The 11,595-nt window shown below is 40.9% G+C and overlaps 2 protein-coding genes across 4 annotated transcripts in view; both read right to left on the reverse strand.

The window, feature by feature from the left end:
• Nucleotides 1–8,354, reverse strand: part of LOC112225494 (zinc finger MYM-type protein 2-like) — a 33,186-nt gene extending 24,832 nt beyond the window's left edge. The window contains exon 1 of one of the 3 annotated variants that reach the window (XM_042306519.1): nucleotides 8,036–8,354. The gene's annotated coding sequence lies outside the window, so the exon portion shown is untranslated. Of the gene's footprint in view, nucleotides 1–3,343; nucleotides 3,365–7,195; nucleotides 7,312–8,035 lie in introns of those variants that run through there. The other 2 variants (XM_024389503.2, XM_042306520.1) reach the window with 2 other exon arrangements.
• A 374-nt stretch (nucleotides 8,355–8,728) lies between these two features.
• Nucleotides 8,729–11,482, reverse strand: LOC112225495 (M-phase phosphoprotein 8). The gene is made up of 4 exons (XM_024389505.2): nucleotides 10,541–11,482; nucleotides 10,225–10,365; nucleotides 10,001–10,087; nucleotides 8,729–9,264 (listed from the first exon to the last, which is right to left on the reverse strand). The coding sequence occupies exons 2-4, from the start codon at nucleotides 10,351–10,353 to the stop codon at nucleotides 9,241–9,243; spliced, it is 240 nt and encodes a 79-aa protein (XP_024245273.1). The 5' UTR covers nucleotides 10,354–10,365; nucleotides 10,541–11,482; the 3' UTR covers nucleotides 8,729–9,240.
• Between the last annotated feature and the right edge of the window lie 113 nt (nucleotides 11,483–11,595).

Consider the following 11,595-nt stretch of genomic DNA (forward strand, 5'->3'; position numbering starts at 1 on the left):
CACTGTCTAAGCTAGCAGGTTGATTCCCTAAAGAGTCATTAATGAGTTCAGTTAAATCCCAGTTAGGAGACTGTGGTTTCTTCCAGACAAACAAATTCTATGCAGGCCTGTGCACATTTCAAGATCATGTCAACTTGATGTAGCTCCTCAGAGACTTCCCTGGGAATTGTAAAACATATTTGAAATGTTGTGCATGCCTTGGTGTATTTGGAACGCACAGTGTGTTCAGGAGACATTGATTGGATTACATGTGAATCTAGTTGCAAGCTGAATCTGGAGCATAAAAATGCCCGCAATACCACTGACTGTCCAGGGGAGCCACTGTCCTGCAAGAATACTAATCTCTGCATATTTTCTCTCTCATCCTTTCCCACTTCTCTTGTCCCTCCTACCCCTTTTGGTCTCCCTCTACTCCTTCTGTCCAGGTTCTCCTCTCATTCAAAACTCTACCTCATACAAACAGCCACACACATCTATCCTCTCAGTTTCAACCGTCTGTCTCCTCCCCCTTTGTCCACCTCTACCATCTGTTGCCAAGTGATGCAACACCGTGGTTGCTGTAGTGATCAGGAGACTGCCATGGGGGTTTGTTGTTCTATGAAGGTAGACATCAGGCTAACATTCAGTACTAGTCAGTAGACACCAAATGGAAGCCAAGATGCAGCACAACCTGGCCACACTGATTCTCCAGTTTGGGTCCATGTTTAATCCAGTCCACTATACCAAACACAATTGTAGACTACAACGGATTGCAGTTGCCACAGAGACAAACGGTCAATTTTGCAGAGCCTTTCATGAGCGCGATGGACATCCCCCCCAAAGTCCACTGTTATGACAACATATATCGATGCAACATGTAAAGTGTTGGTCCCATGTTTCATGAGCTGAAATAAAAGATTACAGAAATGTTCCATTTAGGGAATCACGATATATAGGTGAACATATCGGAATTGGACGATATTAGCTAAAAATGCTAACATCGGTATAGGCTGATGTCTAGTTTAACGCTGATGTGCAAAACCAATGTCAAAGCTGACGTGCATACCTATATAACGTAGGTACATGACGTAATGACGCCACGTAAAAATTACGAACGCGTGCAACACAGCATTCCTAACATAGCCCACAATGTCTGCTGTTTGGATCGAGTAATCAACAAGTCGAGCAGTCATTTGAAAGAGTAAGACAATATCAGCAAGACAACTCAAAAGGCGAAATCCATTAAAGCCAAGATAATGGAATTCATTGCCCTTGACAATCAACCGTTCTGTCGTGGGTGATGTTGGCTTTCGCCGACTGGTCGAGCACCGGTACACACTACCAAGTGCTATTTATCAGATGTTGCCCTACCAGAGTTACACAGTAACTACACAGTAATAGCGTCACACCTATTAGCTTTACGACATACATACTATGGAATGTAGTTTGGTTCTTTGCGTCCCAAAAAAGATAGAGTAGCCATGTCAAAGCTGTACAAAAGTCTGCAAACACCGAACGAACGATGTGTTTACAATACCGCGTTGGTAATAAAGCATAATTTGTTTGACCACAATTTCGTCGGTAGCTACCTAGCTAGCCCCAATACAATTTTTTATTTATTTTACCTTTATTTAACTAGGCAAGTCAGTTAAGAACAAATTCTTATTTTCAATGACGACCTAGGAACAGTGGGTTAGCTGCCTGTTCAGGGGCAGAACGACAGATTTGTACCTTGTCAGCACGGGGGTTTGAACTTGCAACCTTCTGGTTACTAGTCCAACACTAACCACTAGGCTACCCTGTCGCCCCGATCAGCCTGAAAACAATGGCCAGTAGAAACTGCAGTCATTTTCATTATTCTTAGCGATGATTTAGGAATCCTTGTAAGTATTAGCTACGTTGCCACTTCTTGTTCGCCTATTGAAATTGAACTTCAATTCAGGAAAGTAAATAGCTAGCCAGCTACTAAACTCTGTTGCCCAAAGCTAACGTTATAAGCAGCCAGCTAGCTTCATCTGGCTAGTGAGGTTCGACCGGACCGGGTTATGTGTTGTGAAGCTAGCCACAATAGGGACTAGGTACAAGTGGAATTTGCAGTTTTCCTTCAAAATGTAAAAAGTATGTAATTGACAGTGATGCAAGTGAATACAAATAGAATTATGCCATGCTTTTATTTTGAAGGCTAACCGCAAAGGCCACTATCGTGGCTAGCTTTACAGATGGGCCCAAGCACCAATAACCAAATAAGAACTGTCTTATAAAGGGTTATTTTAGATGACACCTAGCTATATAGTTAGCTAGCTAACTATAGCTACTGAAACAGATGTCGTGTTGTTTTTTTGCAAAAAAATATCGGAATCGGCCAAAAACGTCATATCGATGCATGACAAGTTCCATATTCCATATTTTCAATGACGGCCTAGGAACAGTGGGTTAACTGCCTGTTCAGGGGCAGAACGACAGATTTGTACCTTGTCAGCTCGGGGATTTGAACTTGCAACCTTCCGGTTACTTGTCCAACGCTCTAACCACTAGGCTACCCTGCCGCCCCATCAGAATGCACTCCCAGGATTCCCAGTTCCACCATAAATGTTTGATTTGTTCAATAATGTCCATCAGTTATGTCCAAATATGTTCTTTTGTTAGGGCGTTTGGTAAACAAATCCAAAAGGGCGTTCAGGTCGCACCGAACATCGGACGAAAAGTTCAAAAAGTTCCATTACAGCCCATAGAAACATGCCAAATTAAGTATGGAATCAATCTTTACGTTAACATAAAACTTCATTAATGTTCCAACCGGACAATTCCTTTGTCTGTACAAATGAAGTGGAACGTAGCTACCTTTCACGTGAGCGCGCCAGACCGAGGCTGTGGCACTCTGCCAGACCACTCACTCAAAGAGCCCTTATGAGCCCCCTTTAGAGTAGAATCCTCAAAACAGGTTCTAAATACTGTTGACATCTAGTGGAAGCCTTGGGAAGTGAAACATAACTAATATCCCACTGTATCTTCAATGGGGGCCAAGTTGAAAAACTACAAACCTCAGATTTCCCACTTCCTGGTTGGATTTTTTCTCTGGTTTTTGCCTGCCATATGAGTTTGGTTATACTCATAGACATCATTCAAAGAGTTTTAGAAACTTCAGAGTGTTTTCTATCCAATATTACTAATAATATGCATATATTAGCATCTGGGACAGAGTAGGAGGCAGTTCACTCTGGGCACGCTATTCATCCAAAAGTGAAAATGCTGCCCCCTATCCCAAAAAGGTTAAACACACTGATGTAGGTTACTATTTATTAGTTAACAACAACAAAAAATCTGTCATATATTCACCCCACCCAGTACTGTAATCAAAACTTACCAGAAAGTATGTAGTCCTTGGGTCGGCCAGTGTAGTAGTGTGGGCTCAACAGCATCTCATTAGTGTGCAAGATGTTGATTATCAGCTGTACATGTGATGGAAGACTGCAATGCACACGTGATGGAAGAATGCACTGTGCATACAGAGGGTTGCAATTCCATTGAATTGGGGATAGTTTAACCAAAATATGCCACAAGACCTAGAATTGCCTTATGTGTATCCCTCAAAAAAAGGTTCACTGTTATAAGCTAACTTGTTATATGAATTTAAGCAAAATTCCCAGGCTTAACATCCCATGGTAATTTACCAGAAAGTTTCCGACCCTTTGCAACCCTAGGTGAGCTTACCACCCTGTATCCACTCCTCGTTCTATTATATTTTCTAATACATCTCCCCCATCAGGCATCTGATGTAATTAAGCCTATACTAGAGAAATTTGAAGTTTGAAATATGCTTGCTAATATGGGTGATTGTTAATGGAGCATTTGATGGCTAGTCCCATCAAACTAGTAGTAATAGGTTAAAAAATAAATATATTTTTTAAAATTGGTGCATATTAATGTTAGAAACTTAACATTCTATTTAACGTTATCGTATCCATTCGTCCATTTCGTCCATTTGTCATCCATATCGCCCAGCTCTAGCCTGTAGAATTGTTTTAGCCAGAAGCTGTTTTACGGTAATAGACCCAACTACTCCAAAACTGGGTGGTTGGTCATTATAAAATGAGACTCTACCCACTTCCTCATGCTCTGTCGCACACAGATATATAGAGATCACAACGTTGTATCTGTCTCAATGGCGCTGCCCATGCGCTCACTGATGCCATAATGTGACAGATACAACGTTGCTACCTCAATACATCTCTATCTGACAACAAGACAGAGAATGGGGAAGTGGATAGAATCTTGTTTCTTATGATTATCAGTCAAATGTACAAAACATTGATTACGGCACTACCGGTCAAAAGTTTTAGAACACCTACTCATTCAAGGGTTTCTTTATTTGTACTATTTTCTACATTGTGTAATAATAGTGAAGACATCAAAACGATGAATTAACACATGTGGAATCATATAGTAATCAAAAAATGTGTTAAATCTAAATATATTTTATATTATTCAAATAGGCACCCTTTGCCTTGATGATAGCTTTGCATACTCTTGGCAAGGCAGATTGGTGGCTATTTGAAGAATCTAAAATATAATTAGTAAAAATATAAAATAGTAAAATAAAAACCCTTGAATGAGTAGGTGTTATAAAACTTTTGCCCAGTAATGTATGCATGCATGTATAGCTTTGTAAGACTATAAATGACCAACCACCCAGCTTTGGAGAAGTTAAGGTCCAATTCCCTGCTTTTGAGAGGAGCTGGCTACTGTACTGGGGCGGCAGGTAGCCTAGAGTGGTTAGAGCTGACAAGGTAAAAATGTAATTCTGACCCTGAAGGCAGTTAACCCACTGTTCTCCGGTAGGCAGCTGTCTGTTCCCAGGCTGTGTCACAACCGACTGTGATCGGGAGTGCCAATAGGGCGGCACACAATTGGCCCAGCGCCGTCCGCGTTAGGGGAGGGTTTGGCCGGGGGGGAATTTACTTGGCTCATCAGGCTCTAGCGACTCCTTGCGGCGGGCTGGGCGCCTGCAGGCTGACAGTGAAAGGCGTTTCCTCCAACACATTGGTGCGGCTGGCTTCCGGGTTAAGTGGGCGGGTGTTAAGAAGCGCGGTTTGGCGGATCATGTTTCGGAGGACGCATGACTCGACCTTCGCCTCCCGAGCCTGTTCGGGAGTTGCAGCGATGAGACAAGATTGAAATTGGGGAGAAAATGGGGGTAAAATACCCCCCAAAATAAAATACATTATAATCTCCAAACCACACACACATATAAATGGTATCCATGAGTTTGTCTGAAAAATAACCTAAATCTCAATCGAAGTATCCCTTCAAATAAAGGTTAAATACATTGTTTTATTCAAAGTATCAATAAGATTGTTCTGGGTTCTATACATAGAGTAACATTATGCATTATTCATATCAAAATAGTAAAAAATAAAACTGCAAAAGAACCTGTGCTAGAACCAAGTCACTGATACAGAAAGGAGAAAATAGACTCCAGACTGCAGTGCAGCATTGTGCGAATGTACTCCACATTCACGTGTCTCCTTCCTGCAAAGGGCTTGGACATGCAACATTCCACCAACAAGACGTATCAGTTGATGCTCCTATCCTCATAACAGGTGTGGTTAGAGACATTCAGGATTTGATCTGAACACTGAAGCACTGCACTAGTGTTACACAGACGGTACAACAGCCACATTCTCATACATCTGCAAACAGGCAACACAGAGCACAGCTAAAACTGCATCATTTCAATTAGATCATGGGGAGTGACTAAGGTATGATGTAATTAAGACAAGCACATGCCCCTTGCTTTCATCATACCCCAGGTGGCCCCTGGCACTCTTCTGCTCTTACAGTCATGACCATTCAGTCATATTATGTCATGTGTATGAATGATGCTTGATATAGAGTGAAGCAGCTACCAAACACCTGAATATGCTCAATTGTAGTCCTATTCCATTCCTGCTGTTAGACTGCTAATGCTTCATATAATGTCTTGCCATCAAGCCCCATGTTTAGGGCTACTAATGGCTGATGATCACAATGATGTGGCTCAATACATGGAAAAATACCACATTTGTCCAAAGCTCTCCCCATATCAGGCCGTGCCCGTCACTACACAACCCGGGTAGAACCTCCGTTCAACCGCGAGGACCACAGCTCCTCCACTGTCAAGGCAACCGGATAACAATGTCAACCCGCCCCGCTATCATTTTTATTCAGAAAACTTAGAGCGAAAGGTCCAAAACTTCAGGTGGATAATAGACCTATGACAAATATCATTAATGCATACCCGAGAAGACCCACTGACGAACAGAGGAGAGGGGTAGATGGGGTCAGTGAGCTAATTTGAGGACCACAAAACGTGGTTCAGTTCCGTTCCCACCTCTGCTTGCCCGGCCTTCCACGAAATGGATTTGCGGCGAACTGGAGAGATGAGAGCCAACGAGACTGCGCCATTCTTATTGAAAAATTAACGTAAATTATTCCAGACTATTAGTGACCCATGTGATGTTTAGTCGCATAACCGACAAAAATCCTAGAGAGCAACGTATTATTCACGTTAATCCGACAATGTGATAGGCTACATAGCTAGAGAAAAAAAACGTGCTCTGAGGCGAACACATCATCATTATTCAGTGGATATTATTTGTTTTCACAAAACAGTCTGAAAACCAAAACAAATGTATAGTTTATGTAATACCTGTGTAACGTAAACGTTTAATTGGAAAGTTACCCCAGAGAGATTACCCGGGGCAATCACAGAAAATACACGTTGCCACCCGAAGGGGGGCGCTATACTGTTACATATCTACAAACTGCTCTGTTTGTGTCAATAAAATAGTTGACAGACCTAAAAATATTTTTTTTTTCAATGTGTCGTTTTTACAACACTAATCCAAACATGTGGGGGTAACTAAACATTTTCAACAAGGGCTAAATTGCCCCCCCCTTCCGTCAGCAAGCAGCACTGCCTCACGTCCGCCATTAGAGAGCGAGCGAAACAATATGAAAGAGTGGTGGCAATATAGCTTAGTACCCTTCCACAGCAGAGAGGGGGAGAAAATCTCAGGCGGGGTACAAACTGACTGATAAATCGTCACATATTTACTTTCTAACATAGCAGGAGACTTAAGGGAGCCCGTGGACATCTGTCTAACACCTCAGCTAGTTGTTGAAACTTTGACTAATTAACCGTAAAATGTCAATAAAACGTCTCGGAAATTCTTACCGGAGTCGAGCTTGAAACGATATAGCGCCACTTTTGTGCCTTGATATAAATCGGGGAACGCACGCATGCGCCCCAACGTAAAGACGTTCTTGTCCGCGAGTGGGAGGATTCTGCCAACGAGATCTGAACGAGATCTTTCTCCTGTTTCATCATCGCGCAGGCGCACAATGTTCAATCAGGAGTGGTGCGGTTGACAATTAAATTGGTCTCGAATACCTGGAGCTCATAATAATAGCAGTACTTTACCATGAACCATCCACATAATGCATTTGGCAATGATTACGCATTTTACTATGCCATCTGGTGTGTTTACGGTTGAACCGCAATCGAGGTGTCATTGACCACACTAGAGATCCAATCAGCATTCAGTCCTGTCCCGGTTGCGTTCAGGTCCAACACACGTCTACCGGTGGTTTCTACATTACATAATGACTTTCAATAGAATATTACGATGTGTCAAAATACATGTTAATGAAAAATGTCAAACACCACCCTTGAAATCATGTAGCATGTGATATGAAAAACCTAATGTTGCAAACATCTGGTTTAAATCACCCTCTTAACACTTAGGCCAGTATGTGTTCGGTAGACCAATGTTATCTTAACCATTTCGGAACCGTCTTGCAACGAAGCATTGCGGAGTTGGACCATGCTCACATGTTGAGAGAACACGGGGCACTTTTTATGCAACGCACACAGGACTAGAGGGCGTATAAAAATGGCGGATCAGGTGCGTTTACGTGAGATAAAATGTGGTCCTGAGTCAAGCATGGGCTCAAAACAAAACATATAAACCAGGTGCTATGTCCATACTCTGATAACCTACATCTGCAAACTTACCGAATTAAGAAGACCCAAGGACATTACTTTCATGTTGATGATGCGATAACGGCAATATTTGCTAAAGTGCTGAATGATTCAGGATCATTGATCTATAAAAGAACAGGATCCGCTTGCTCTGACCCAGCTCTAAAGGACTAAACAACTAAAAAAAAACGTTAATGGGTAGAACGGGTCCTGCTTTTCTCAAATTAACGTCAGATTTGACTTCGTAGCAGTTTAGGTGAATTGGGTTAAACGTTAGGGTTAGCTAAAATGCAACAAAAAATACATATTCTGGCGTTATTTTGACAACTGTTGGATCCCTTCTAGTCATGACCCTTGTGCTGTGCGGCATTTTATCCACATCGTTTTATTGGTCTAACCCCCGCCTAGCGATGAATTTACGCTATTGCAAGCAGATGATTATGTGCACTGACTGTATTAGGCTATACTTTATTGTTGAAGAGTGGAACGTTGATGCTCATAGTGTCTGTTGTGTAAATCACATGTGAATGAGTAACCTTACTGATATGATCTGGCATCTTGCGTAAACACCCTGCTAACGCCTAGGCTTTAGCTCACCCAACCTTGGGAAACCTGAGTTCGACCCCAGTTGGTCACACAGCTACATCCTGTAAAGTGCTTATTATACAAGTATGAGCCTTTATAGTTAATAGGCCATTAATAAAAATACATTATCAAGACATTTGATATACAGTACTTTTTTTATTTTTTTATAATCTAGATGTACATCTATCCTAATTCCAAACCATTCACAAGCATTTATTCCCATTTGGCTGTCCCATTCTATTGCAACAAATGGGTGACACAGACTTGAATTGCTGGTCAAAGTTGTGAAGTAATCTGTCTTGTGTCATTCATCAGCAGGATTTGCATTCTAAGCTACCATGGCTGTTACTCTCTCACACAAGCAGGAACAAATGCCCTGTTTCAAAATACTGCATTCCAATTCTCTACTCCACAAAGTGTGCATTTGACCACTCCTCCTCATAGATTTAAAATAACTGGATTGGTGTAAGAATAAACGAGAGATTTTCCACCATAATTCATAAAGTCCATTTATTTTCAATCGATGAGGGGGAGTTAAAACAAAAATGCAATAGGGGGAGAAATTGGACCACAGCCCTATGAGTCTTGCAACCGTCACTCAATCCGCTCCGGCCATTTTGTTCGTCCTCAAAAGGACTCTCTACTGATGACGTTCAGATAAAGGACCGCCCAGGAGCCTGTTCAGGACATTGAAACGGTACAATACATTCAATACATACACACACAGAGAAAAAAAATATAATCAAAGTACCGGCAGACACAAGACATAAAACCTCACTGTTTTATTGAACTAGGCAAATATATCACCCTGTTTTACTTCAATATCAGTTTGTACAGGAGTTGACAAAAAAGGGGAAATGATTTCAATGAAATGGCTGTTAAGGCAGAAGTAATGCTCACATCAAATTAATTCCCACCTCTTATAAAACAAGGATTACAGTAGATCATCATTGATAACTGTTTATCGTATGTCTACAATGGCATGTTGTTGCCAGGATGTGCTCTGCATTATCCTCATCACAGCTACTACTTTAACTACAAGTGATTTGAATGACTATTTAGACCAGGTAGTTATAATCATGCATTCATGAAAGCTCTTATGTAGTTAAAGTAGTCTAGGATATAGAATCCTGTGTTGCAAAGGTGCCTAAAACAACAACTTCAAACTTATGGTCACCGCACATGTACAGTGCATTCAGGAAAGTATTAAGAGCCCTGGACTTTATCCACATTTTGTTATGTTACAGCCTTGTTCTAAAATGGATTAAATCCCCCCCCTCAATCTACACACAATACCCCATAATGACAAAGCAAAACCGTTTAGTTTTTTTAGAAATGTTTGCGTTCTAATTAAAACACAGCATTTATCTTTACCTCCCCCATTTTCCCCTTATTTTTTCTCTTCCCCCGTACCTTCATCAGGGCCGTCTCTCCTCCCAGTGTCTGAGCGTTGACGTAGGACCCTGTCTCCAGGAGGATAGCAACTGTGCTCAGGAAGTTCTGAAATGATAAATGAAAGGATAGCGGGTTAAATTAGTCAGTAAACATTGCAGAACCGACATTTAACATACAAACAAGAGGAATGTATACGTGTGTACTTGTAATAAGGTGGTTTAAACCAGTCTGTCCTGTGTTACCTTCTCTGCAGCGTGCATTAGGGCAGTGGTGCTGTTCTTCTGCCGTCCGTTCCCCTTCACCCCCTTCTTTATCAGCAGCCTCAGGATGTCATCCTGTCCCCCTGCTGCTGCTAACATACTCATGGACATACCACTGGAGTCCTGTGGGAGGCAACAGACACAGACACCCACACACCTTCATTACCGAGGACCACAGCTTTCCAAAGCCACTTGTAGCAAACAAGTTATATATGATAATAAATGGGGAGGGGCTAATTGCTTAAAGAATTAGAGGGGCAGTTCACTTATTTGAAGGTTTAGCTGATTCTATACTTACCTAGGGCGTTGTCTTTTCATCCAAAAAGGTTAAGTTCATGAAAGCATAAAGCAATGGTGATGATAGATTCCTAGCATTATAACGTCATGAAATCTCAAAGCTGTTTCCTTGAACTGTTATTGGTACAATTCTAAATCCATGTTGGAACACTAATGGTGGACCTCAAGAAGGCTATATGAATATTCTGAGAACTGGAATAACATTTTAACATTTAGATCAAGTAACAATTTATTAACGAAGCAAATATACTATCTTAGATTACACACAATGAACACCAGAGGGTAACGAAAGGCAGCTTGATAACAAATACATGTTGGTGAAAAAAAACAATTTAAACATCTTTAGACAGTAAATAGTGGGGTGTGGTTGAAACCCCTGATTATTTTTCCTCAGTTAACACCTAACACCGTAGCAGATCTGTTGCAGTTATTACACAAACTGATAAATATAAACAAACTCATTTACATAATTCCTCCTTGAACCTTAATGCAATTAGAATCAACAAAGATTGACTAGCAATAATAACATTATCTAGGAGGCAAGTGGATGAAATATATAATATTAGTAGTCAAGTGGATTAAATAATATAGAGAAGCAACAGCTATCACACCCTATACAGGTTAGTCAGCCTAAATTAGTGTTGAAAAACTTAAACTGCTGCTCTGAAATCCATATAGTTAAGACAGTACTGAATAATAGCAACATTAATAAAACAAGTAGACACTACACTACCATTTATTGTCCATTAAAATAACAAAATTGATCAGAAATACAGTGTAGAAATTGTTAATGTTGTAAATGACTATTGTAGCTGGAAACGGCTGCTTTGTTATGGAATCTCTTCATAGGCCCATTATCAGAAACCATCACTCCTGTTTTCCAATGGCACGTTGTGTTAGCTAATCCAAGTTTATAATTTTAAAAGGCTAATTGATCATTAGAAAACACTTTTGCAATTATGTCAGCACAGCTGAAAACTTGTTCTGATTAAAGCAGCAATAAAACTGGCCTTATTTAGACAAGTTGAGTATCTGGAGCATCAGCATTTGTGGGTT

The sequence above is a fragment of the Oncorhynchus tshawytscha genome, linkage group LG26 (genome assembly GCF_018296145.1).
Source record: "Oncorhynchus tshawytscha isolate Ot180627B linkage group LG26, Otsh_v2.0, whole genome shotgun sequence".
Lineage (NCBI taxonomy): Eukaryota > Metazoa > Chordata > Actinopteri > Salmoniformes > Salmonidae > Oncorhynchus > Oncorhynchus tshawytscha.

Excerpts from the sequence above, each read along its gene's own strand:
- LOC112225495 (XM_024389505.2), bottom strand. The coding sequence starts at position 10,353 with ATGTCCATGAGTATGTTAGCAGCAGCAGGGGGACAGGATGACATCCTG. Across the intron at positions 10,088-10,224 it reads TAATGCACGCTGCAGAGAAG|AACTTCCTGAGCACAGTTGC; the intron begins GTAACACAGGAC and ends TTATCATTTCAG. Across the intron at positions 9,265-10,000 it reads GAGAGACGGCCCTGATGAAG|GCTCCTGGGCGGTCCTTTAT; the intron begins GTACGGGGGAAG and ends TGTCCTGAACAG.